The 27,351-nt window shown below is 41.4% G+C and overlaps 1 protein-coding gene across 5 annotated transcripts in view; it reads left to right on the top strand.

Moving 5' to 3' along the window:
- LOC140494655 (transcription factor 12-like) overlaps window positions 1-27,351 on the top strand; it is a 150,447-nt gene that overhangs the window by 70,961 nt on the left and 52,135 nt on the right. For all 5 annotated transcript variants that reach the window (XM_072594080.1, XM_072594078.1, XM_072594081.1 and 2 more), the window contains 3 exons: window positions 21,261-21,363; window positions 22,891-23,030; window positions 25,333-25,480. In XM_072594080.1, the coding sequence (XP_072450181.1) occupies window positions 21,261-21,363; window positions 22,891-23,030; window positions 25,333-25,480 (391 nt within the window). The remainder of the gene's footprint in view (window positions 1-21,260; window positions 21,364-22,890; window positions 23,031-25,332; window positions 25,481-27,351) is intronic.

The raw sequence follows: 27,351 nt of genomic DNA, 5'->3' as shown, positions 1-27,351 counted from the left end.
TGAGCTTTATATCAGTGTGGATAAGTTTCTTGGAAGGGATTCTGAAGGACAGGTTTGACATGCATTTGGAAAGATAAAGACTGATATAAGGAAAATCAGCATGGCTTTATGTGTGAGAAAACACATCTCAGTAATTTTGAGTTTTTTGAAGAGGTGACAATGAAGGTAGAGTGGAAGATCACATGGAATCCAAGGGGAGCTAGCCAGTTGGATACAAAATTGGCTTGAAGGTAAGAGGCAACGTGGCAATGGAGGGTTGTTTCTTGGACTGGAGGCCTGTGACCGTTGGTGTGCCACGAGGATCTGTGCTTTCGTTCATTATTCTTCGTAATTTATATAAATGATTTGGATGTGAATATAGGAGGTAAGGTTATTACGTTTGCAGGTGACACTAAAATAAGTGGTGTACTAGACAACAAAGACTATTATCTCTGAGTACAACAGGAGCTTGATCAGATGGAGTTTAATTGAGATAGAAGAGGTTGCATTTTGGTAAGGCAGGACTTATACACTTAATGGTAGGACTCTGGGGAGAATTGCCAAACAAAGAGACCTCTGAGTGTAGGTTCATAGTTCCTTAAAAGTGGAGTCGCAGGTATATGAGATGGTGAAGAAGGCATCTGGCACAAGTTGCCTTTATTGGTCAGTGCATTGAGTATAGGAGTTAGGGTGTCATGTTGCAAATGTATAGGATATTTATTGGCCACCTTTGGCGTACTGTGTACAATTCTGATAACCCTTCTATAGGAGGATGTTGTTAAACTTGAGAGGGTGCAGAAAAGATTCACAAGGATGTTATTGGGACTGGAAGGTTTGAGTTATAGGGAGAGGTTGAAATAGATTGGGGCTGCTTTTTTGTGGAGCATCAGAGGCAAGAGGGGTGACCTTTTATAGAGGCTTATAAATTAATGGGGGACATTGATAGGGTGAATAGCCAAGATCTCCTTCCTAGAGTGGGGTACTCTAGAACGAGAGGGTATAGGTTTAGGATGACAGGGGAAAGATTTAAAACTGTCCTGAGGAGTAACGTTTTCATGTAGAGGGTAGGGAACAAACTGCCAGAGGAAGTGGTGGGGAAGGGTACATTGACAACAGTTAAAAGGCATCTGGATGGGTAGATGAATAGGAAGGTTTTAGAGGGATATGAGCCAAATACTGATGATGGGACAAGGTCAGATTAGGTTGTCTGGTCAGCGTGGATGAGTTGGAATGCATAGTCTGTTTACATGCTTTATTACTCTTTGACGCTTAAGTCACAGAGGTGGTTTTCAAAGTGATCAAGCTCATACTGATGTATGGTACTTTCTTCCAATATCAATCAACAAACCATCTTCAGAGAAGCTACTAGGAATTCTTGATGAGTTAAGAAAGATGACTGCTTCTGAGTTTAAGCTATGTATTGGGGTATGTGTTTATTAAAACTCTACTACCCTGAAATGTGGTTATTCAAGTGCACTCTTGGGAGCTTAACTGCTGATAGCAGCATTAGCAGTCTGACTCTGGAGGCTGAGAATGTACAACCGATTATGATGTGTATGTGTCTCAGGGGACAAGTAAAGTTTTTTTTTTGATATGCTTGTTTACATGCCCTTGGGCATGTTGAAACTAGAATTCAGTATGCTGAGTTCAACAGTTACTTTTTGAGGCCAACTTGCAATTCAACACAAAGTAAAATGCAAGCATGCCCATTAAGAGCCAGAAACTCTGTACTGTATTCTAAAATGATCTGCAGACTCTCATACATCAGAATTTTGATAAGTACTATGATGAAAGATGGCACCATGGAGGATAATGGGAATTGGCAGATAAGAGCAACTCTGACTCATTAAGGCAGGCATTTTAAATGAATAAATTGGTAGGTGTTGTCATGGAATGGTAATAGAGAGTCTTGGGACTAATTATTCAGTGGATGAGAATTTGAATTACACCATGCAGTTCACTTTTAAAGTAATTGGTAGAAGAACTGGACACCTTTTTTTTAAATAAAAGTTAATACATTTGATTTGGCATGCATTGTCAGACTGAATAACAGAAACAGATTCAACAATTGCTTTCAGAAGGCAGTTGGAGAAATATTTTAAGGGGAACACCAGCAGCAATGAGGAAAAGGCAGAAATATGGAATTAGTTTTTTGTTGAGGAACTGGGACAGACCTTTTCTGTGCATTCCATGCTACAAGAATGTGTTCCAAAAATACTTCCATCATGCTGCTGATTGATTGATAAATTCCTTAAGATTGTACATAGTAAAACATTTGTAAAGGGAAGTATTTGTGGCTTTTTGGTGGTTAGACCCCAATAGAATAGCATGCAGTGGCAATGTGTAATATCTTTAGTCAGGACAATATTTGATTTCAACTTCCAACCAGACGCACGTAGACACACTCACAGATCCACCCCCGACCATTATGCCAGTGGTCATTTTCTCTTTGTCACTGTCTCGGATGCCAATTGCTTTCATCTTACTTGCATGGAAGCTTTCATTCTCATCGGAGGGTGAAGTCTGCTAAGCAAATTCCAATCTCTCCGATTCAGCTTGGTTCAGACCCTTTAAAGTAGTGTGCATTATTTGGGCAAAGGTGAGTACGCAGAATTCTTGTCATCTGGCTTTTTAAACATATACTTGTAGATTCACAGCGATTTACAGTGGGTATGGGTGGGTTGCGCTTCGGCGGGTCGGTGTGGACTTGTTGGGCCGAAGGGCCTGTTTCCACACTAAGTAATCTAATCTAATCTAAAGCATTTTGGTACAGTTGAAGCAAAGTACTGCTGTTGATGGGTAATACTAATAGTAATTTATTGTTGAATATGTTTATAAAAAACACAGTAAAATTTGTTTACTGTAAAGTAGCCATAAGCCTGCACCATTTAATTGCATAAATTACAAAAAGAAAGAAACCATACAAAGTTAGGACGATTTACATCTCTTGTTCCATACACGGCTTTGTGATTTCCCAAGTGGCTTCAGGACATCATGTTCCACAGCTTCCACATCTGAGGGTGCAACACCAAGGAGGAAACAGCCTCTGCCAACATTGACCAGACGCAGAACGTTGCCTCTGTCGAAAGCTGTCCTTGAGGCTGAAACACCAAGGAGGAAGCATGCGAATGCTGCTGCTGACCAGACCCAGAATGTCACTTCAGCCAAAACCACCTCATCACTGATACTCCTGCTGCCATAGCCAGGAGACTATCCCAACTCTTAAGGATTGGAGCCATCTCAATTTTTGAGAACCAATTGACTGTCTAAATTAACTCCCAAAGACAGAGACATTATTTCCGCGCCATTGCAGATGCTGCAAAAACACCAGAGGAATAGAACAGATCCTCATTCATTGATGCTGGTTGCTCAAGCCATGACCATCATGGTTACAAGGAATGGGCCTGATCCAGTGTTCCAACAGCTCCCCGCAACCCTTTTCCACTACCACAGTCGCAGAAAGAATAAAAAATTAATTCGATTCAAAAGTTAAATGAAGAAAAATAAAATTTAAGAATGCAGTTGGTCACACGAGAGGAAACAGATGGTCCGGAAGCCAGAACATTGCCTACCTTGTCGCCTCTGCTATCTAGAAGTGAGATTCACACCTGAGCTTTTAATGCTGATCAGTTGTGGATGAAATGTACTTAACCTGAAAAACTAACGCAACTAATTGCTTTTGGATGTAAATTGAGACATTAATTTGTACTCATTGGGAAATAAACTTCTTTTTTAACTTTGCATCCATATCATGGTCTAAAAACCCATCTGTAAATTATGTTAATTCCTGCCAATCTGCACTATTTAGACATTAGAAGTTCAATTTCAGCTAATCGACCATTCAACATGAGCTTTGTTAATGGCAGCCAAATGGCGACGTTGATGTCTTCTGGGACCGTGTTTCTATTTTACTCAAGACTCGTTAGAACCCAACTGGGTGTTTATGTTATAACTGGATGAAATTAAGTTAAGATGGACTGACATGTAGTTACAGTTTAAGTATTGTTTTATGCAGTTCTCTAGTGACACAGTTGAGTAGGATATAAGCAAAATTATATTTCCTTATCAATCCCTTGTGAGTACGTTAACATGATATGCAGAACTTGAAGCACACTGGTGCTTCGCATACACCGTATTTATGATCAAGCTGACTTTGTTAAAAGTAGTGTCACGTTTCTGACCTGTTAGCTTGAAATATCTCCAAGCCTAGTTGCATATGGATGGAAATCTGAAAAGTGCTGAAAATTTACATCTGTATGATGTCATTTGCCTTGTTTGAGGAATTTGCAGCCTTCCTCATATTACTTAGTGTCATTTTCAGAGCTTTCTGCTTGAGGTCCGCTGCAAATATTGACTCATTTTCACAGACCTCTGAAAAGTAGTATTGCTGTCACCATAAAAATATTTTTATTCATTGTTTTTCCATGCGCTAAATTAAACTAGTCAAAACCAACAGTACTCACTCAGTGAACTGAAGTTTGAGTAGGGAATAACTGAATCAAATAAAGAAAAATAATTTGGTCTCTTTATGTCACATTATTTGCTTATTTTCTTATTAATATTTGATTTATTTTAATTTGAGTTAAATAGCAAAAGTCACGGCAATTTTGAATGCCAAAAAGTGGAATTATGCGAAATACTAATTTGTGTAAAAGTGAGAGGAGTTGGGAGTAATATTAACACTGCCATAACTTATAGCATAAAATGCACAGCTATTTGAAATATGGCAATAAACATTTCATATTTAGAAGATATGATTCAAGTATGACAAAAAAAGCAGTTGGAAATTTTTGTATGCAAAAGTCAATGCTGGTCCATGACTTCTGATGTATTGACGTAGCAGGAGATCGACTGAAGAAGTAGAATTTTGAATTCAAATAGTATAAACGTCAATACAATGATGTTGCTGACCCCAATTTAAAAACCTGTCATTAAATCTGCCATGAAACTCTGTCCACAGCTTGGCAAGTTTCATTTTTGTATTCAAGTAAATTTTAAGTTACCTTTTTAATTTCTTCTAAACTTTAAAAATTACAACTTAGTTGATTTTTATTTACTATCTTCATTCGAGGCACATTTTAGCTTTCTCTGATGTCTTGTTAGATTGGGATCTTTTACAGCTGGCTTTGTACCACATACTTGTTACTTCAGTAACAGAAGTACTTTGCAGAACAGTTTATGGTACACCACGTGCATCCTCTCCAACACCCTGTACACTTTTAACAAGACATCTCGAGACCCCAGCAATTGCAGAAAGCTAAAGCTAAAGCTAAAATTCCTGGTTCTTGGGGAGCCTAACCCCACCTATTCAGGTTGCTTCTATTGTTCCAAATTCTGAGAAGAAAAAGAAATTAAAGCCTCACAAGCTGTTTACTCTATTGGCATTGAACAGACTGCTCAGTACCTTTTTGTGCCAACCTTTCTTCATTTAATAAAAAACCAGGACAAAAAACACATCTTAAAACCATATTATCATCACCCCTTCCTTCCCCCACCTACTTAAACAAAAAGGGACCATCAATATACAAAGATCATTTGACTTCATTTTTAAAAGCCTTTAGCCTTTTGTGATTAGTGCACTACAATAAATACACATTACTTTGACTCTAAGCATGCAAACATTCACTACAGTCCATTTCAGTTTTTGTCCCCTTGCCACTAAGCACCTTTGTCATCCTTCGTAGTTGCAACAATGTGTTGGCAATTACATTCTCTCTTCCTGTGGCTGCAATAATAAGCACCATCTAAACAGTCTAGAATTTTTATCCTTAATTTTTCCAGAAACGATAAGGGGTTATGGTCAGTATATACAACTGTCGCCGACACATTACTGGCAAAAATAAATGTAGAAATGTTGCAATGCCAACACCAAAGTCAAGGTCTCTTCAATTGTGGAATATTTATGCTGATTATTCAGTTTTCTGGAAAAATACCCAATAGGTTTTTCTATCTTGTCATCTTGCAAGTGTAAGCATTAATATCTACCTTGAATGGCTTTGCATAATTAGGTCTGGCTAACTGGGCAGTGGTTGCCACAGCATTCAGGCTGTCAAATGCCTTCTGACATTCCTCCTTTCACTGATGTTTTCTGCACTTTTCAACAAGTTAGCAACCACGCTGCTAAAATTTGGTACTAACTCCTGATTTAAAAACCAGGAATTGTACTTCCTCCTTCGATGGTATGGGAAACTCCCTAATAGCATTTATTTTCAGATCCCGTGGGACCATCTGTCTGTGTCCAATAATGTGACACAGGAAAGTGACCTGGGCTTTTGCAAACTCATTCTTAACCAGTTTTATCACCAAGCCTGCTTCCCACAGTCAATTGACAACTCTAGTAGATGCTCTAAATATTCTTTCCATGTGTGACTAAACATCACCAGGTCGTCTGTGTATACCACACAACTTGATAATCCAAAAGGCCTATTTCATACTGAACAGCATGATTTTAAACTGGTGCAGTCCATTCAGCATCACCAAAGCTGAAATTTCCTTTGCTCTTTGGTCAGAAAAAGATATCTGCCATTGTCCTCTGAGTAAGTCCAACTTTGAAAAAGAGAGAAGCACCTTATATTTCTATGCAGCCTTCCAAAGGATAGGATGCGAAATAGATTCTGTAACTGACTTTGTGATAGTCCACACATGATTGTTGGATGCCATCTGGCTTCCATTTGCTGCAACTCACTTCAATTATATGCTGAGTTGGAGGGTTGGATCTGGCATGAGGTGGGGGAGCAGAGATTTGGAAACTAGTGAAGTCAATGTTGCCATTTTGTTGAAAGGTCCCAAGGTGGGCAATGAGGCAGTCTTCAAGTGGCTTGGATTTGGCAGTGGAGGAGGCCCAGGACCTGCATGTCCTTGGCGGAATGGGAGGGGAGTTGAAATAGCCACAGGGTTGTGGGGTTGTTTGGTGCATGTGTCCCAGAGATGTTCTCTGAAATGTTCTGCAAGTTGGTGTCCTGGCTCCCCAACATAGAGGAGACCACATCGAAGCAACGGGCACAGTAGAATGAGATGTTTGGATGTGCAGGAAAGTCTGTGCCAATGTGAAAGGATTCTTTCCCACCTTGGACAGAAGTGGGGGGAGGTGTGTGTGCAGGTTTTACCTCTTGTGGCGGCAAGGGAAGGTGCCAGATGTGGCGGGTGGGTTGGTGGGGAGCATGGACCTAAGTAGGGAGTCGTGGAGGGAATGGTCTATGTGGAATACAGATAGGCGTGGGGAGGAAAATCTATCTCTGGTGGTGAGGTCTGATTGTAGGTGGCAGAAATGGCAGATAATGTTCTGTATCTGGAGATTAATGGGGTGGAAGGTGAGGACCGGTGGGGGGGGGGGGGGGGGGGGTACTATCGTTGCGGTTGGTGGGGTGGGGTTTAAGGCCAGAGGCGCAGGAAGTGGAGGAGATGTGTTGGAGGGCATTGTTGATAAATTGGAAGGGGATGTTGCAATCCTTGAAATAGGAGATCATCCGGGATGTCTGGAGGGGAATTGCTCCTCCTGGAAGCAGATACAATGAAGGAATTGGAAGTAAGGGATCGCATTTTTAGAGGAGGGGGTGCGTAGGAGGAGGTACAGTCCAGGTAGCTGTGGGAGTCTATGGATTTGAAGTAGATGTCAGTGTTGAGTTAGTTGCTAGAGGTGGAGACAAAGGGGCCCAGGAAAGGGAGGGAGGTGGATGGTCTAGGTGAACTTACCACTCTTACTTTCAAGTGCTGTCTAGCCAACTCCTCTGCTCTATTTAAACATTCCCTAAAATGTGACACAGTTCAAATATGTAGTCTCTGAATTCTGACTCACCAATTCCTCAATTTATTTTTAGTGGGGGTCCTCTCACTTCATGCCCAAAACTTAGTCCATTTGAATTAGTTTTTGTTGATTTATTAAGTGTATCCCTAATTGCAAAAAGTACAAATGGAATTCCTTTATCCCAATCTTCTGGATTAGTTATAGTCTTGTCTGTAAGCCCTCAATATGAGCTTTATAAAGGTTGCCACCGATCTAATGCCCCCTGCAAATCTAGCTGTCATGCTATGGATTTGAATTGTTTCATTCCTAAGCTATCTGTAACTTCCTTGAATAATTTTGATGTAAAATGTGACCCTGTAGCTAGATTTTTAAATTTGAGCAACTCTTCTGCAATCCTTTTAGCTAAGATACTGCATAATGGAATAGCCACTGGAAATGTAGTGGACACATCCATTATGGTCAACAAATACTGGTTCCCACTTTTTTGTTTTAGGTCGGAGTCCTATTGCTAATCAATTAAGCCTCTTGTTCAAGGTTCCTCAAATATGGGAATGGATATTAAGGGTGCTGGTTTTATCACTGCCTGAGCTTTATCAATTACCTGATGTATATGACGTGTCTGGCAAAACTAAACCACATTCTTATGCAGTCCAGGCCAATAAGTGTTTTTTTTTCTTTGTGTTTTGGCTTGCATTTTCCCTTCTCCCAAATGACCACCTACTGGTAATTCATGTGCTACCCACAACACCACCTTTCTATAACTCACTGGTAATACAACTTGATGAATGTCTGCCCATTTTAGATGAGATTAGATTCCCTACAGTGTGGAAACAGGCCCTTCGGCCCAAACAGTTCACACCAACCCTCCAAAGAGTAACTCACCCAGACCTATTTCCCTCTGACTAATGCACCTAACACTATGGGTAATTTGACGTGGCCAATTCACCTGACCTGCACATCTTTGGACTGTGGGAGGAAAAACCGGAGCACCATGAGGAAACCCACGCAGACATTGGGAGAAGGCTGGAATCTAACCTGGGGTCCTGGTGCTGTGAGGCAGCAATGTTTGCCACTGTGCTGCCCCATGTCTGAATATGCAGTGGTCTCCATTTCCTAGTCAAGATTTCATTTTTAAGATAGTAAAATTTTGTGATGCACTCAGATTCTTCTGTGCATGCCTTTTGATACAACTGTGTCAATTTTTCCTCTTTCTGTTGGAATTTAGCTAATTTCCCTGAACTAAAACTAGCAACTTTTTCCTTCTTCTTTTTTCTCAACTGTTTGATCAAACATGGTTTCTGATAATTGAATATCAACATCCTTCTCTTTATTCCTTGATTTCTCCTGCTTCAGTCTGTAGCTTTGTGCCTTTGTTACCATTGAGTCAGGAAAAATCCCAGGATTTGCTTCCTGTAACACCTGATTTTTTTTTCCCTGGTTTTACAACCACAGTAGGTATCATGAGATTAGATTAGATTATTTAGAGTGGAAACAGGCCCTTCGGCCCAACAAGTCCACACCGACCCGCCGAAGCGCAACCCACCCAGACCCATTCCCCTACATTTACCTCTGCACCGAACACTACGGGCAATTTAGCATGGCCAATTCACCTAACCTGCACATTTTTGGACTGTGGGAGGAAACCGGAGCACCCGGAGGAAACCCACGCAGACAAGGGGAGAATGTGCAAATTCCACACAGTCAGTCGCCTGAGGCAGGAATTGAACCCAGGTCTCTGGCGCTGTGAGGCAGCAGTGCTAACCTCTGCCACCGTGCCGCATCACTCCCAGCTGTGATCTGGTTAAAGCATTGCTGAGGATAAACTCTATTTCTGGAACAGGGAATTTCTCCCTTACTCCTGTCACAACTTCTCCACTTTCCACTGGATTCTCTAACCTCATTTTATATAATTGAACACTGCTGTGCTCCCTATGAATTCCATATATTACCACCTTTTCTGGCAGTATTGCTTTTGAATTACATATCTCCTTATCTCTCACTATCAAAGATTGACTGGCTCCCAGATCTCAAAATCTTAATTTCTTTACCTGCTCCTGGCATAGAGGTTGAATAGGTTGGGGCTGTTTTCCCTAGAGGCTGAGGGGTGACCTTATAGAGGTTTATGAAATCATGAAGGGCATGGATAGGGTGAATAGATAAGGTCTTTTCCCTGGGGTGGGGGAGACCAGAACTAGAAGGCACAGGTGTAGGTTGAGAGGGGAAAGACATAAACATAAGGGGCAACTTTTTCATGCAGAGGGTGATGCGTGAGTGGAATGAGCTGCCAGAGGAAGTGGTGGAGGCTGGTATGATTGCAACATTTAAAAGGTATCTGGATAGGTATATGAACAGGAAGTGTTTGAAGGGATCTGGGCTGGGTGCTGGCAGGTGGGACTAAATTAGGTTGGCACATCTGGTTGGCATGGGCGAGTTGGACCAAAGGGTCTGTTTCTGTGCTGTACACCTCTGACTTCTCTGACTCTGAGTAAACCTTACCCACGCAAGAAAATTATTTTGAGAGATCTAGCACTTTCTTCTCAACCAACTCATAATCAAACTTTACTTTTTTTTAAAACCACCACCACTGACTTCATGTGTCCTATTTTTATTGCAGTGAAAACACCTGAGCTTTTTTACTTCCCCTTCCCTTTCATGGGTTTTCCTTTTTTTTAATCTTGTGGTAAACTATCTTTATTACCTTCAATGAGATCACCACCTTTTTTCCTTACTATCTGAGGATTTCTATTCCCCTCAGATTGAAATTGTTGGACACCAAACTTTGATTTATGAGCCAACTCATCATCTGTCATTTCCACTACTAATCTTAGTCTTCACTCTCTGCTCTTCCTCCTGAGTTGTCACTACTTCAGGAAGTGAATTTTTGGACTCCTCCAAAATAATCATCTGAGTGTCACATGATTGATCTATTTTTAATCCCCTATCAAAATTACTTAGATCCTTTCAAATTCAATTAACCAGGATCCCTCCTTAGATTCCTAAAATGTTGTCTGTTGGCACCTGATACTAGCTATTTTTCACTGCATCATACTCCCAGATACCACCTCTGATAGTGATGTAAATACCTCACTAAATGTACCTACACACTTCTGATGGATCAACAATACCCACATGGTCACCAACCATTTCATTTGTTTAGCTCCTTTCAAATAAAATGAAACAGTCCACTGCTGTGTTCTCTTCAGCTCATCAGTGACCCTGATCTTTCTGGTCAGCTCCATTCCTAGAGAGTAAAAAGTCTGTCATTTCTTACCTTTTTCCCTCCCTGTTGTGGACCCCTCCGCCTAGTTTTGGGTCAATTTTTCCTACAGTGATACAAAGGAGGGATTGAGTGTAACAGAAATTGATGCAAAAGCAGTTAGCATATGAGTGGGAAGCTAGCTTACTTTTCTCTTGGGCCTTCTGGCCAGTGTTTTAAAATGAGCACCTCAGCATGAAAGGGTAGTTCCTGGCTTGTCTGAAGAGATGTTCAGCTGAACTTGAAATGTGACATCAGAGCCTTGGAAGCCAATAGGTTCGAGCAGTGGTGTACACGATTGTCTCTCTCCATGCAGTTCACCAAGAAATGTGCTCAATATCTTGCATTAAAAATAAATCATGAGAAGCATGTGTTCCTGTGAGAACTCAGTTCTGGCTCATGAGGAATGATGCCATGAAACTAACTTGCCTCCACTGTTTAACTTCAAACAGGAAAACCTTAATCCCTGGTTTGTCACCACCTCACTGCTTATAGTTCCTGTTTTCAGTCTGAATGGAGTCATTTGCTATGGACTTTGACTGCAGCAAGGTCCGATCTGTATAGAGATTAAAATCACCCGTGACTTGCCTCCATTATTTCTTGTCTCACTGTAGGACAAGCATAAGTCAACTCTTTGGGGGTTGACCGATGACTACCACCCATGATTTCTTTTCCTTGCTATTCCGCCTTTCCACCCAAATTGATTCCACATTACAATCTATTGCACTTATACCTTTACTCCCTACCACACTGCACCCCTTTATTAGCAATGCTATCCCACCATCTTTTCCATTTTTACGTATTTTTTTTTCTGAATATCAAATTTCCTTAACCTCCCATTCCTTGCAAACCAATCTGTAATAGCTAAAAAGTCACATGCATTTATTACTATTTGTGCATCAAAGTATCTATCTTGTTATAAGTACTGTGTGCATTTCAATGATTTTTGACTTTTTTAAGGGGATTCAAGAAGGTGAGTTACATGTAGTGGTTTCCGAGCCTTTGATTTAGACTGCTAGCCACAGCCTTTACATGGCTAGTTCAGTTCACGTTCTAGTCATTGGCAATCTTTCTTCAAAGTTTAGATGTTTTTATCCTGCCATAATTTTTAAAATTTTTGTTTTGTATGTTTATATTTTCAGAACCTTTGTGTGTAATTTTACGGCATTTGAAAGAAAATTTCTTAGGATAAATACACTTGTAGAATCAGTAGAAATCTTTGTGATTTAGTCACGTTTCTCAAGTGTGCATAGGATTTTTTTCTGTCAATTTTGAAACTTCACTTTTATACCTACTTGTAATAAGACTCTAGTTTGTTTGCCCTTTTGCAAAGCAAATACACAAGCTAACAAAAAGATAGACAGGTGAGGTCTGCAGATGCTGGAGATCAGAGTTGTGTGTGTTGCTGGAAAAGCACAACATGTCAGGCAGCATCCGAAGAGCAGGAAAGTCGACGTTTCGGGCCAGAGCCGCCCTCCTTGAATGAGGCTAGGAACTTCGGGGGTTGAGAGATAAATGGGAGGGGGATGGGGCTGGAGAGAAGGTAGCTCAGAGTGCAATAGGTGGATGGAGGTGGGGGTAAACATAATAGGTCGAAGAGGAGGGTGGAGCAGATAGGTGGGAAGGAAGATTGACAGGTGGGATAGGTCATGAGGGTGGTACTGAGCTGGAAGGTTGGAACTAGGGTAAGGTGGGGGTAGGGGAAATGAGGAAAATGGTGAAGTTCACATTGATGCCCTGGGGTTGAAGGGTCACAAGGTGGAAGATAAGGCGTTCTTGCTCCAGGCGTTGGATGGTGAGGAAATGGTGATTTGAGGAGGTCCAGGACCTGCATATCCTCGACAGAGTGGGAGGGGCAGTTGAAATGTTCGGCCACTGGGTGGTGGGGTTGATTGGTGCGGGTGTGCTGGAGACGTTCTGTTAAGCGCTCTGCAACAAGGCGTCCAGTCTCTCCAATGTAGAGGAGACCACATTGGGAGCAACAGATACAATAAATAATATGTAAGTACAGGTGAAACTTTGGATGTGGAAGGCTCCTTTTGGGGCCTTGGACGGAGGTAAGGGGGGAGGTGTGGGTGCAGGTTTTGCAATTCCTAGGTGGTAGGCGAAGGTACCAGGAGGGGAGGATGGCTTGTTAGGAGACGTGGACCTGACCAGTTAGTCGCAGAGGGGAATGGTCTTTGCAGAAAGCAGATAGGGGTGGGGAGGGAAATGTATCCCTGGTGTTTAGGTCCATTTGTAGGTGGTGGAAATGTCAGCGGATGATGCGATTTATGCGGAGGTTGGCGGGGTGGAAGGTGAGAACCAGAAGTTTCTGTCCCTTTTTTGTGGTTGGACAGGTGGGGTTTGAGGGTGGAGGTGCGGGACGTGGATGAGATGCGTTGGAAGGCGTCTTCAACCATGTGGGAGAGGAAATTCCAGTCTTTAAAGGAGGAGGCCATCTGGTGTGTTCTGTGGTGGAACTGTTCCTCCTGGGAGCAGATGTGGCGAAGGAATTGGGAATACGGGATAGACATTTTTGCAGGTGGTAGGGTGGGAGGAGGTGTAATCCCAGGTAGCGGTGGAAGTCGGTATCCCAGGTAGCGGTGGAAGTCGGTAGGTTTGTAAAAAAAAAAAAGGTCCGTGTTGAGTTGGTCCCCGTCGATGGGGAGGGAGGTGTCAGAGATGGTCCAGGTGAATTTAAGGTCTGGGTGGAATGTGTTGAAGTTTGAGGTGTTCAACCTCAAGGTGGCGCCAATGCAGTCATCACTGTAGCAGAGGAAGAGGTGGGGAGTGGTGCTGGTGTAACTCTGGACTGTTCTATGTAGCTGACAAAGAAACTAGCATACCTGGGACCCATGCGGGGTGCCCATGGCTGGAGGAATTGGAGGCTTGGCAGGAGAAATTGTGGAGGGTGAAGATGAGCTCAGCCAAACAAGTAAGTGTCAGTGGAAAGGCACTGGTGCGGACGTCAGGAGAGGAAGAAACTGAAGGCTTGGAGACCCTGGTCATGGCAGGTGGAGGTGTAGAGTGACTGTCCATGGTGAAGATGAGGTGTTGGGGGCTGGGGACAAGGAAGTCTTGGAGGAGGTGGAGGGTGGTGTCCCGAACGTATGTGGGGAGTTTCTGGACCAGGAGGGATAGGACCACTTTGCGGTAGATGGAGATGAGTTTGGGATAGAAGCAGGCTGATGCAATAGGTTGGCTGGGGTAGTCAGGTTTGTGGATCTTGGGTAGGAGGTAGAATCGGGCGGTGCGGTATTCCCGAACTGAGGTTGGAAGCTGTGATCCCCTGAGGCGATGAGGTTGTGTATGATCTGGGAGATGATGGTTTGGGGATCAGGTGTGAGGTCATGGCCGAGGGGGCGGTAGGAGGAGGTGTCTGAGTTGGCACCTGGCTTCAGCGGTATAGAGGTCAGTGTGCCAAACTACCACTGCACCTCCTTTGTCTGCTGACTTGATGGTGAGGTTGAGGTTGGAGTGGAAGGCTGCACATCGTGAGGGAGAGATGTTGGACAGGTTGAGGCGGTTGATGTCACGGTGGCAGTTTGAAATGAAGAGGTCCAGGGCAGGTAGCAGGTCAGCACAGGGTGTCCGGGAGGATGGGGTATGTTGGAGGTGGGGAAGGGGTCCTCAGACACCCGCCCTCCCACTATGTTGCAAAAGTAGGCACAGAGGCGGTGGAAGAAACATTCAAGGTTGCAGTGTATGTCGAATTCATTCATCTGGGACTGTAGAGGGATAAAGGTAAGGCCTTCACTGAGGAAGAAGCGTTCGTCCTCCGTGAGGGGGGGGGGGGGGGGGTCTGGGGGAATTGTGAAGACACGGCAGGGATGGGAGCTAAGACCTGGAGTGGGGCTGGATTTCGAGGTGATGCTTCCAAAAGGGGGTGGCAGTGGTGCTTATGGTTAAGTTAACGGGCAGAAGTAATGTCACAGGAGGGGAGGGCAATGTTATTGTTTGGTTTCAAGGTCGCAGCGTGTGTCAAACGCATTAATCTGGTACTGTAGATTTCCTCCACTCCAACCCCAACCTCGCCATCAAACCAGCAGACAAAGGTGCTGTGGTAGTTTGGCGCACTGACCTCTACACCGCTGAAGCCAGGCGCCAACTCTAAGACACCTCCTCCTACCGCCCCCTCGGCCATGTTCTCTCACCCCATCCACAAACCATCATCTCCCAAACCATACACAACCTCATCACCCTCAGGAGATCTCCCACCTCATAGTCCCACCTCATAGATCTCCAACCTCATAGTTCGGGAATACTGCACCACCCAATTCTACCTCCTACTCAAGATCCACAAGTCTGACTACCCCAGCCGACCCATCATGTCAGCCTGCTCCTGCCCTACCGAACTCCCCTCCACCTACCTCGATACTGTCCTATCCTTCCTGGTCCAGGGTCTCCCCACATACGTTCAGGATACTACCCACACCCTCCACCTCCTCCAAGACTTCCTTTTCCCCAGCCCCCAATGCCTCATCTTCACCATGGACATCCAGTCCCTCTACGCCTCCATCTGCCATGACCAGAGCGTCAAAGCCCTCCATTTCTTCCTCTCCAAATGTCCGCACGAGTACCCTTCCACTGACATTCTTATTTGTTTGGCTGAACTGGTCCTCACCCTCAATGATTTCTCCTTCCAATCCTCCCACTTCCTCCAGACGAAAGGAATAGCCAGGGGCACCCACATTGGTCCTAGGTATGCCTGTCTCGTTGTCAGCTACGTAGAACAGTCCATCTTCCGCAGTTACACCAGCACCACTCTCTCCACTTCTCCCTCCGCTACGTTGATGACTGCATTGGCGCCACCTTGTGCTCCCACAAGGAGGTTGAACAGTTCATCAACTTCACCAACACATTCCACCCCGACCTTAAATTCACCTGGACTATTCCGGACACCTCCCTCCCCTTCCTAGACCCCTCCATCTCCATCCACGAGGATCAACTCGACACTGACATTTTTTTACAAACCTATCGACTCCCACAGCTATCTGGATTACTCCTCCTCCCACCCTACCACCTGCAAGTATGCTATCCTGTAATCCCAATTTCCCAATTCCCCAATTCCTCCACCTCCGCCGCATCTGTTCCCACGAGGACCAGTTTCACCACAGGACACATCAAGTGGCCTCCTCCTTTTTAAAGACCTGAAATTTCCCCTCCCATGAGGTTGAAGGTGCCCTCCAGTGTATCTTATCAACTTCCCACACCTGTGCTCCCAAACCCCACCCCTCCAACCACAACAAGGACAGACCCCCCCCTGCCCCCGCCACCCCGGTCCTCCCCTTCCACTCCACCAACCTCCACATAAATCTCATTATCCGCCAACATTTCAGCCACCTACAAATGGATCCGACCACCAGGGATATATTTCCCTCCCCACCCCTATCCGCTTTCCTGCACTTCCATGTGTCATTTATTATATTTGTTGCGCCCGATGTGGTCTCCTTTACGTTGGGGAGACTGGACGCATTCTTGCTGAGCGCTTTACAGAACATCTCCAGGGCACCCGCACCAATCTACCCCACCATCCCATGGCTGAATATTTCAACTCCCACTCTGCCTGGGCCTCTTCCATCGCCATTCCCTCCACCTGATACCTGGAACAAGAACGCCTTATCTTCGGCCTTGAGACCCCGCAACCCCAGGGCATCAATGCGGACTTCACCAGTTTCCTCACTTCCCCTCCCCCACCTTACCCTGTTCCAACCTTCCAATCTCGATTTTCCTGCTCTTTGGATGCTGCCTGACCTGCTGTGCTTTTCCAGCAACACACTAGCAAAAAGATAGTCAGCACCTTTTTTTAATTGAAACCTTTTACAGATGTTACTGTTGAGTTGCAAGAAGATAATATTCTACCCTCATCGGGTTTATTATGATGCATGCATTCCTCCTGCACAGCTGTGTTTAAAGCTGGGCAGATGCCAGAAATGGACAGATGGCAGAGTTATTAGATGTACATCATTCAGTTCCCTTCCTGATGCTTGCTATTTAATCAGATTATAAAATAAGTCAATTTTTCTAGATTCATTTTCAACCCAGTACCTGTTCTTTTAGATTTGAGTGTATTGTAGGAGAAAAAGATTTTGCATCTGATTTCTGGGTGTGTATTGTTGTCTGTAACGTTGTAGCTTTATGTATGGTAATAAAATGAACACCTTTTATTTTAACTTAATTGAACTGCAGGACATTGGTGTTTGTAAATGATTCACGATCCATGATCCATTTTAGGAAACTGACATCAATCATTTCTTGGTTAGATCTGGCACAGTAAAAGTACTTTAAAATTTCATTCAAGGTCTTCGCTATCTAATTTGTAGCTGGGGACAGTGGCCTTTCTTCCTACTCCTGCAGCCTGCAGTGTCATCCATCCTTCTCAACTTATTTCCTACTTGCAATGCCACCCTTGCTTCATCATTTAAAAGCACAAAGTTCACTTCCATGTTTATGATGATTCCACCTCACAGCACCTCCTTCAGTCCTCTTGTTGAGTACTTCTCATTCAGCATACATTTTCTCAAATATTTGGAAAATAAAAGCCATTTGCCTTCAGTTCACATCACAGTTTCAATGGGGTGAATGACTTACTCAGCTGCCTTTTGTTATCTCTACAATTGACTGCAATATTCCTGTGTGCACTTGACCACACCCCAAGATTTACCCTCTGTAATTTTGAGCTCATGCAGTTTTTTAAAATCCAATCTTGTCCTTATGGCTTAATTTGCACCATTTGGTTTACTCATTGCCTATTTTCTCGCAAACTTGCATTGGCTCCTGGTGAACTGTGCCTTGATTTTAAAATCCTCCCTGTTGTTTTCAAATCTGATTGTGACCTGCCCCCACTTTATCTTTCTATTCTCCATCCTTTCAATCCTCTAATATTAGTTTCTTTAATTGAGGCCTCTTGACAATTTCTGACCTTAATTACTTCACCTTGATCTGTCAAAGTCCTGAACTCTGGCATTTCCTCTACAAACCCCTCTCTTTTGCTTACTCCTTTTGAGGCATTATTTTTAAGATCTAGTTCTTTGATCAAGCCTTTGGCCCTTGTCTTAAATTAACGAACTTTTGTGGCTCTGTACCATATTCTAAACTTTATATGCCTTGAAGTATTTTTGGCTAGTTTATTACATTAAGGATACAATGTAAGTACTTGTTTGGTCTTGAGATAGCAAACTAACTACATTAATCTTTAGCTACATTTAGCTTTTGTGATGTAATTGCATGCTTTTTATGGTCCAAAACTGTAAATTTAATTCAAAAAAATTCTTAAAATATCCATCTGTAAAGGTGCCATTCTCTGTCTCCTACTTGCTTTGCAACGTGAAAAGGTAAAACTTCATGTTCCTTTTAAAGTTTTTTCAATGGCATTTATTAAACAAATAAGAGAAACTATAGAATTTTAAAGGAGGCCTTTTGGCCAATCATGCCTGTGTTAGTGCTGACTTAACAGAGAATGGTTTTGGAAGGACGCAGTTTTCCTATCAATCTTTATATACTTCCTATAATTTGCAAATGTATGTCTATTTTTCTTTAGTTGATGTTGTTTACCTTAACCCTTTTGTGGGAAGACATTGGATTTTCTAACCACCTTCTGTAAGGGAAAGAAGGTTTTCCACTTGATTCATTCATCCAATCTGGAATCTGGGCTTTTTTTAGTTCACTAATTAGTGGGAGCAATCCACTGGTTTGTACCCTTATTTTTAAATGTAAAAAAAGAAAGTCCTGCAGATTTGAAAGCTATCACTCCTTGTTTGGTCTTCTCCAAGTAATTGAAATTGCCCCAATTTGTTTGAGCTATTCTTGATCCAAAACTTTCATTTGTCTTATCATTTCAGTGAATGTAGTTGAATGTTTTCCTCTAATATGCTTACTATAATGGACTCTAGAACTGCAAGTAGCCCTCCAGTTGTGACCTAATCGATAGTTTGTACAAATTCAACATTACTTGCATTTACGTATGAAGAATGGCTATAATTTGCTTATTAATGGATTTTCTGAATGAAATCTATTTTTAAAGATTAATATTCCTGAATCACTCCGATCTGTTACTGCTATGTTTTTCAAATTATTTTATGCTTATATTTCATTTGACCAATTTTTCTAAATCAGCCTGTTCAGAGATGTTAATGCACGCATTAAACCTAGGCCTTTATTTATCACTTTCTTTGTTCAAATGTAATTTTTTTTAACGTGCTCCCTCTGTAAATATGCCTATGTCCTGCAATCTACTATCTGTTTATTAAATCCAGAAGTTGTCATTGTAAAGTGGTGAGGGAGCAGACTGGAGTAGGACAAGAACAAATAGTTAAAAATCACACAACACCAGGTTATAGTCCAACGGGTTTATTTGGTGGCACTAGCTTTCAAAGCGCTGCTTCTTCTGATAAAGCACCTGATGAAGAAACAGTGCTTCGAAAGCAAGTGCCTCCAAATAAACCTGTTGAACTATAACCTGGTGTTGTGATTTTTAACTTTGTCCACCCCAGTTCAACACCGGTATCTCCAGATCATTAGAACAAATAATGTTCCCTTCTCCCATTTAAAAGGCACATAGAAGTAGGACCCTTTCAGGTCCTTATTGAAACACCTTTTATTTGGAGAAAATGGAGTCATCGAGAAAACTTGAAGTAAAAGGTCAGACAGTGAGTATGTACAGGCAGGACTTTTTTGGGTTAGAATGCCTTTCTAACAGTACTGGGTGTACTTACCCACTGTGGGCTGTTGGGGAGTTCAAAAAAGGGGGCTTAACACCTCTTTTGAGGTCATCTTAGGGTTTGGCATAACCAGTAATGAAATAAATGAGTAATGAAAGTACATCTAGTGAGAGGTGGAGCTGAGAAGGAATAGGGTACACATAATAAAGTACAGTAAGTGTCAGGAAATTGGGAACAGTGTGAAAGCAGTGAAGGATGTTGACGGAGTACTCAATGTAGGTAGGAAGACCCTGAACAGGGGAGAAAGAACAGTTTGGAAAGGAAGAAATCAGTTCTGTGGGGCCAGAACAGGCTGAAAAGGTGGGTCTGCCATGGTAGAATAATTTTGTAGCGTTTCAATAGGAAGTGACCGAGCTGTGCAGTTTTAGAAATGGAAATTGGAGGCTGCAGAAGAGTGATTGCAAAAAAAGGTGACAGTCTTGGAATTGATGGCTTGATGCTTGTTAATGAGATCATAGTCCAGTAGGAGGTGATGTTGGAGTTTGGTATTCAGTCACTTCAAAGTAACTGTTGGTTTGCCAAATGGTAGTTCCAGCTAACATTGTTTGAGTTGGATCTGTGAAAGTGAAGTTCTGCAAGCTCCGATGACATTAGAGTGAGTAGATCAAAGAAATTGACCCAGCTTGTGTCAGGAAGAAAGGATAAAAGGCCAGATAATGGAATTGAGGTGAAACAAGAGAAAGTGTTCACCCCTACCTTAAAGTGGGTGTGACTTAAGCTCATTGTGTCTAGTTTTGAAATTTGAGGAAGGCGTCTAAGGCATAGATTTGAAATGCTTTCCGTCAAAGGACCCTTTTTCAAATAGTAAAATCTACAATATTATACTGAAGTGAATGGTTAACTTAACCCTTTTCTTAGGAGGGGGGGGGAGTCCCTCAGTTGGTTTCACCTGGCATGCACTGCCAGCCTTGTTAACTGAGGTTCTCCCCAGTGATCATCTTGATATTTTACATTCTCCTCCGTTCTGTCACACCACTGAAGTGAGACCAGAAGCCCATTTTGATGCAATCTGCTCCTAATTCAGACCAAAGCCACTTGTGACTGCTGCTCATGAACATATTGTTTGACTGTTTTAAGGATATGTACCCCACTTCCATTTGACAATCTGCAGTAAGAATACGCATGAGGCATTTATTGGCTGATCATTTGGTGGCCATGCTTTTGAGGTGAGTGGGGCTGGTTAAAAGGTGAATAACTTGCTGCAAAATTCCCAGCTTCTGACCTGCACTTCTAGCCATTGTATTTATATGGTTAGTCCAGTTCAATTCCTTATAAATAGTAACTGTCAGGATATTAGTGGGGAGTCCAGCAATGATAGTCAATGGGAAATTATTTGCTTATTTCTGTTTTGTTGGAGATTATCATTGCCTGCCACTGTAACACAAGTTACTAGTAACCCTGCTAATTATAGTCATGTAAATTGTGAATATATACTTATTACAAAATCCTTAGACTTCATTAAGGTGGAAAACATTCAATTATTTGGGTTTAAATGGCATTAAAAACTGTAGAAATTTAGCTTAAGACCTTATTCAGTTTTTATCTTTTTTAAATATATTTATTCAACCTTCCAATGCAGGTCTACGCATCAACATCAAGTGAAGAATATAGCAGAGATACATCTGGGTATTCTTCAACCAAACCTTCAGGTTCTGTGTTTCCAGGATCTTTCTATATTCAAGGTAAAAGGCTGATTACAGATAACTGAATTAATCAACATTGAAGTGATGAATACATTCTGTTTTCTCCTTATTTAATGCAATTCCTGATTCACAATTGATCAATAATATTGGACATGTTTTGAGTGCATAACATTGTCTTTGTGCAGTCATTTCTGTAAAGGAACCCTACTTTGAGGTAAATTAACTTTACTGGGGAAAAAAATAAGGAATGACATATCAATATGATGCATTGCTCCTTTTGTTTTTTGTTCTCTGGGTATTGGTCAGAATCATTCTCGCTCAACTGTACATGTGAATGCTCAAACCTTTGTGTATAATTTTTCAAACCAATTTTCTTTCCTCCTACCTTAGCCCCTGCACAATTTCTTCTCTCTGTCTTTCTTTGCATCCATCTAGGGTTTGAATCTTGACAAGCAGTTTTAGTTAGGGAATTGAGAATGATTTGTAAATGTGATTGTTAAGCACAATAGGGTCTTGCAACAGCCTGTGTGGGGTACAAAATAATTATTTCAGTTAAGTTGTTGATTTCATTTGGTTTTTCACCAACTCTCTGCCAGTTGAAAGATTTGGCATTGTTCTAATTTAATAATTAATTGTCAAAGCACCAATCTCTGGTCAATACTGAGACTTCACACCATCTCACCCAGTTGTTCTTGTCCTGCCTCTTGTGCAGAGAGCAGTCTTCCAAAGTGCATCCCATTTCACTTAAGCAACTATGTAGGCTGAGAGTGGTAAATAATTTCTGTACATAAATTGCAATGTGAACAAGTTAGATGAAACAGACTCTGGTGTATTTGATGGTTTATCCAATATGGGTGATTCATTTCAAGATTGCGACTGGAGCTTATTCAACATCTTTTAAGGTGCTGGTTATATTTCCAATATTTTTGGTTTTGCTTTTACTAGCAGCTAGTTTGTCTCAACAAGGAATCCATTATTAGATGCAAATGAAAGTTCCTTTGTCATCCCCAATAATGGTGCAACTTGAACATAGAAGGTGACATCCAGATACCTAGTTGGAGCTTGCCTTTTGTCCTGTCAAGCTATCCTATGATCTATCTTAGTGAAATTGTACACAAATGACTTAAGGATGACTTTCATCTGTAAGTTACTGCCCACCGTGAACTGGATTAGGAGTGCAAACTAATTCACATTAGTGAAAGAAGAGTATTTATTATTCTACTCTTTCCTCTTTTCTTCCTCCCTCCCAACCCCCCCCCCCCCCCCCAAACCGCAAGGGAAAAGTCTTAGTCCAGATTCAACCTTGTAATGAAGTAGTTAATTAGATCAAAAAAGGGGTTTTTATTCTGCATCAATAAGAACGGATCCCATTGAATACCTTAGGATATATTCACAGAATGCAACAAATAACTGGAAAGAAAAAAATGCTTTACCTAAGAGTGATTTGGTTTACTTTTATCTTGTTTTTTTTAAATATACAAAACTGACCAGATAAGAGTGTTAATAATTAAACTTCTGTTCCTGTGTGGCATAGTTATTTAAGTACGCTTCTTGTTACATTTTTAGATGGTATTCACAATGGTCCTGATGTTTGGACCTCATCCAGTGGAATAGGCCAGCCAGGATATGGAAATTTGATGGCAAATTCTTCATCCCATTTGTCCCAATCTGGTGGCTACAGCAACCTTCATTCACAGGAACGCCTGGTAAGTGAGGTTTATCTCCAGAATGATGATTCTAGGTTGGAAATGCTTGTTTATTGTTGTCATTTTTTTCTCAGCATTTCGTCCTGGTTTTAGTGGATTTTAGCCTCTGGCAAAACTGTTATAATACAAGTTTCATACTTGTTCTAAAGGCCAAGTGATAAATACTGATTTTTGGTTGGACACATTTATTCAATCGTTACATCATCACTGAATCATTTAGCTGATGCTGAACTATTAAAGTCCACTTATGGAAAGCGATCCATTTCAATCAATATGCTGATACAGTTTTACTCAGCATTCTTGTTAAAATGTGCAAACCATTTAGGTCTGCTGTTTTAAAAACTGGTTTTAAACAAACTCAATAACATTTACAGTTTAGCAATTTGCTTGGAAAGCTTAAAGGACAATTTCTTTGTTTAACTTTTTATCTCTAGTGAATATAGCATTTGTTACAGAATGATATACATTTGATTAGTACTACATGTCTCAAAATACATATCACAGTGAATTATTTCTGGAAGTTACATAAATAAATTAACTATTAATGCCAAAAGAGTTGTTTTGATATGTTTTTTCCTAATTTTCTCAATCTATCCCATGAAATATAGTGTTCCTTTTTATAGTATGGGTATTTTTATTCAACATGGTTTTCTTGGTCCAGTGACACAATTGATTGTTCAGGTTGGAGGTCATTTAAAGAAGTGTCAAAATAAGAATATTTTAAACCGCATCCCATGAATCGCACTGCCTTCTGCTCGGCTGGGGTTAAATCACATTGGAGGATGATAAACCATCAACAACCAACACTTTCCATTTGGTTTTTAAATAAATTATTGTTAAATTAAGGCTGCTTTTTATTTATTTAGGACAAAAGTTAATGCCTTATGGAAGGAAATGAAAATTCATTCTTGACTTTGTATGCAGTACAAGTTTATGGATAATATTAATCAGCCAGGAACACTCTGAATTTTCCTGTTTATTTTGGGCTTATATTGCCTGAAAACCAGGCACATATTAGAAAGAATTTTTTAAAAACACAAATCTGTATTTCTGGCCATAAGAGACTTGCATTTTTCTTCACCTAAAAAAGCAAGAGGTACAATTTGTAATAGATGTAACCTATTGAACAGTACAGCCTGTTTGTTACTCTGGGCATGAAAGTCACATTAAATATTCAAAGGTCAGATATATTTTTTCCAGACTTGTACATAACAATGTCCTTAGCCCCAACCTCCAGGAAGCTTGCAGTTGCACAGTGTGAACTTCCTATTCCCACAATAGTCATCCTCTGGAGTGATAATTCTGATTAGTATTGAGCTTTACTACTTTCAAATTTCATTTCCTCAAAAATATGAGCTATATCGTGAAGGCCAAATTTGTTTCACATAGTCTCCGGTCTGTTTGCTGGAAAAGCCCTCTTGAACCATTCAGACATATTGTAGAAAACCTGTATCAGATCTTCATTTTACCTAATTTGTTTCAATGTCACTAAATATCTTTAAACAAGCCTCCTGCATGCTCCTAAGTTGTCCAACTGCGTATTTTAAAAATAGTCATGGTTTGTTCTATTAGTTTCTATATCAATTTTGAGAATTACAGTACTTGAAAATATCCTAAGTAGCTGATAGAAATCTAACATTTCTAGTTTAAAATATGGCTTAGTGGCATGATGATTGGAAATCCTTGAGTTTTTGTTCTAACTCGCAAATTGTGTTATAACATGCACTTGTTTGTAGCCTCTTCAAAGACGTTCGGCCAGGGCTAATTAGTAGTGTACTGCCAGTAAACTCAACAGAGCCAGGGAGTCCTTCATGCTTTATTCTGTAATAAAACATTTCCCTTGTTACTTGCCAAAGATGGCATGATTGAGATTAGAAGCCTCCAGAAGAAATCATGGATATGGATTATTCTGCCAACTTTAGTCAAACCACTTTTACTTTTTAAACCTTGAAAATGTGTAATAGAAGTTTTTATTAGTTTTAAGGGACAGAGATTGCACATATGACGGTCAGAATCTATACCATGCACATACTGATTTATTGGATCACATCTTTATCCAAGTATAGAACAAGGGCAAAACTAGCCTTTGTTTCATGACAGTTTCCTTTTACCTGTTGTTTGTTTTTTGTTTTTGTTTTTGTTTTGTTTGTTTGTTTGAGTTTATTTTTTAAAAATTCAGTTAAAATCTGTAGTTTTAAGACTGATTACAAGTGCCCTGAACCTTCAGCGCAACCACATACTTTCAGCACTTGGAAAATTGGTGAATGAGCTTTGTGCCTCTACATTTTTCTTTTTTTTTTAGAGCTACCCAATACACAGTGTGCCATCAACAGAAGTTAACGGAAGTCTTCCATCTATGTCTGGTTTCCATTGTTCCAATAATGCAGGTTCAACTGCATATGGTGTTTCATCTCACACACCACCAATCAGTGGGACAGAAACCATCATGAGTATGTATGGCTTTTTAACGCATGGTTGCTGTAAATATTTTGATCTGTTCATATGTATGAAGCATATGTTGTCCTGTTGTTTTCTGTTATCATTGTTAAAGTTTTTGTTTCAGAATTCCAAGTTTACATCTTCAATGTCACTGTGTTTTGCATTGAACTGATTGTCGGGCCCTTTTCAAATTCACTCACTGGCCATGCGCATTACTAGACGGGCCAGGATTTATTACCCATGTCTTTTTGCCTTGAGAAGGTGGTGATCAGCTGCCACCATCCATTTTGGTGTCAGTAGACCATTCTGGTAGGAAGTTCCAGGTGACTGACTCAATGACACCAAAGGAACAACAATATATTTTCAAGTCAGAATGGTAGTGGCTTGAAAGTGTTCTCCCCACACATCTGCATCCCTTAAGATGATGGTTGTGGGTTTGCAAATTGCTGTTTTAGGAGCCTTGGTGAATTTCAGCAGTGCATCTTATTGATGGTACACATTGCTGGTGGAATGACCAAATGTTTGTTGATATCCTATCAATTAAGTCGGCTGTTTCGTCCTGAATGTAGACCTTAAGATAGTAAGAAATAGGAAGGAGGGCAAGAGATACCTTCACACACCTTTTATAGATGGTGTATACTGCCTGAATGATGGCATTTCTTTGTCACCTCCACAGTTGAAGAGCCCTGCCAAGTTTCAATATTCCCAAGTTATTCATTATTTTGAGAATGAATCATTTTGCTGAATGCAGTACTCATTTTGAGATTTTGGAGAAGGTTTGTAGCTCAGATTGTGAATCAGGTTGTCTGTTTGCTTGCTGAGCTGTTGGGTTTGTTTTCAGAAATTTCATTACCATGCAAGGTAGTATCAGTGAGCCTCCAGTGAAGTGTTGTTGTTCTGTCCCACGTGCTGTTTATGCGTTTTGGTCTGTCGCGGTGGGTGGTGTCAATTCTGGTTCTGTTTCTGAGAGGTTAGTAAATGGGGTTCAAATCTGTGTATATTTAATGGAGTTCTCAGTTTGGATTCCAGGTCTCTGAATTCCCGTGAGTTTCTTTGTTTAGCCTGTCCCAGGATGGATGTAATGTCCCAGTCGAACTGGTGTCCTCCTTTTTGTTTTTGTGTGGACACTAGTGATAGTCGTCATGTCTTTTGGTGGCTCGTTGGTGTTCATGTATCCTGGTGGCTAGTTTCCTGCCGGTTTGTCCAATATAATGTATGTTGTAGTCCTTGTAGGGTATTTTGTATATTATATTCGTTCTGGTGGATGCTGTGGTCCTTTTTTTAAATTCATCAGTAGTTATCTTAGGTATGGTAGTAGGTTTGTGGGCTACCATGTTGCCTTGGGGCTGGAGTAGTCTGGTGGTCATCTCCTGAAATGTCTTTGTATGGTACAGTGACTGGAGTCTCTGCGCATGTTGTTATCTTGCTTAGATCTGTTGCGCAGGAATTGGCGGATTGTGCTTATCGCATAACGGTTAGAACATAGAAAACAGGCCCTTTGGCCCACAATGTTGTGCCAAGGATTATTCCTAATCTAAAATAAAATAACCTAACCTACATACCCCTCAATTCACTGCTGTCCATGTGCATGTCCAGCAGTCGCTTAAATGTCCCTAATGACTCTGTTTCCACCACCACAGATGGCAAAGCATTTCATGCATTCACAACTCTCTGCGTAAAGAACCTACCTCTGATGTCTCCTCTATACCTTCCTCCGAATATCTTAAAATGATGACCGCTCGTGCCAGTCAATCCTGCCCTGGGGGAAAGTCTCTGGCTATTGACTTTATCCAAGCCTTTCATTACCTTGTATATCTCGATCAGGTCACCTCTCTTCCTCCTCTCCAGAGAGAAGTCCAAGCTTAGTCAACCACTCTTCATA

This window comes from Chiloscyllium punctatum, chromosome 24 (genome assembly GCF_047496795.1).
Source record: "Chiloscyllium punctatum isolate Juve2018m chromosome 24, sChiPun1.3, whole genome shotgun sequence".
NCBI classification, from domain to species: Eukaryota; Metazoa; Chordata; class Chondrichthyes; order Orectolobiformes; family Hemiscylliidae; genus Chiloscyllium; species Chiloscyllium punctatum.
This window is presented reverse-complemented; position numbering and strand designations above follow the sequence as displayed.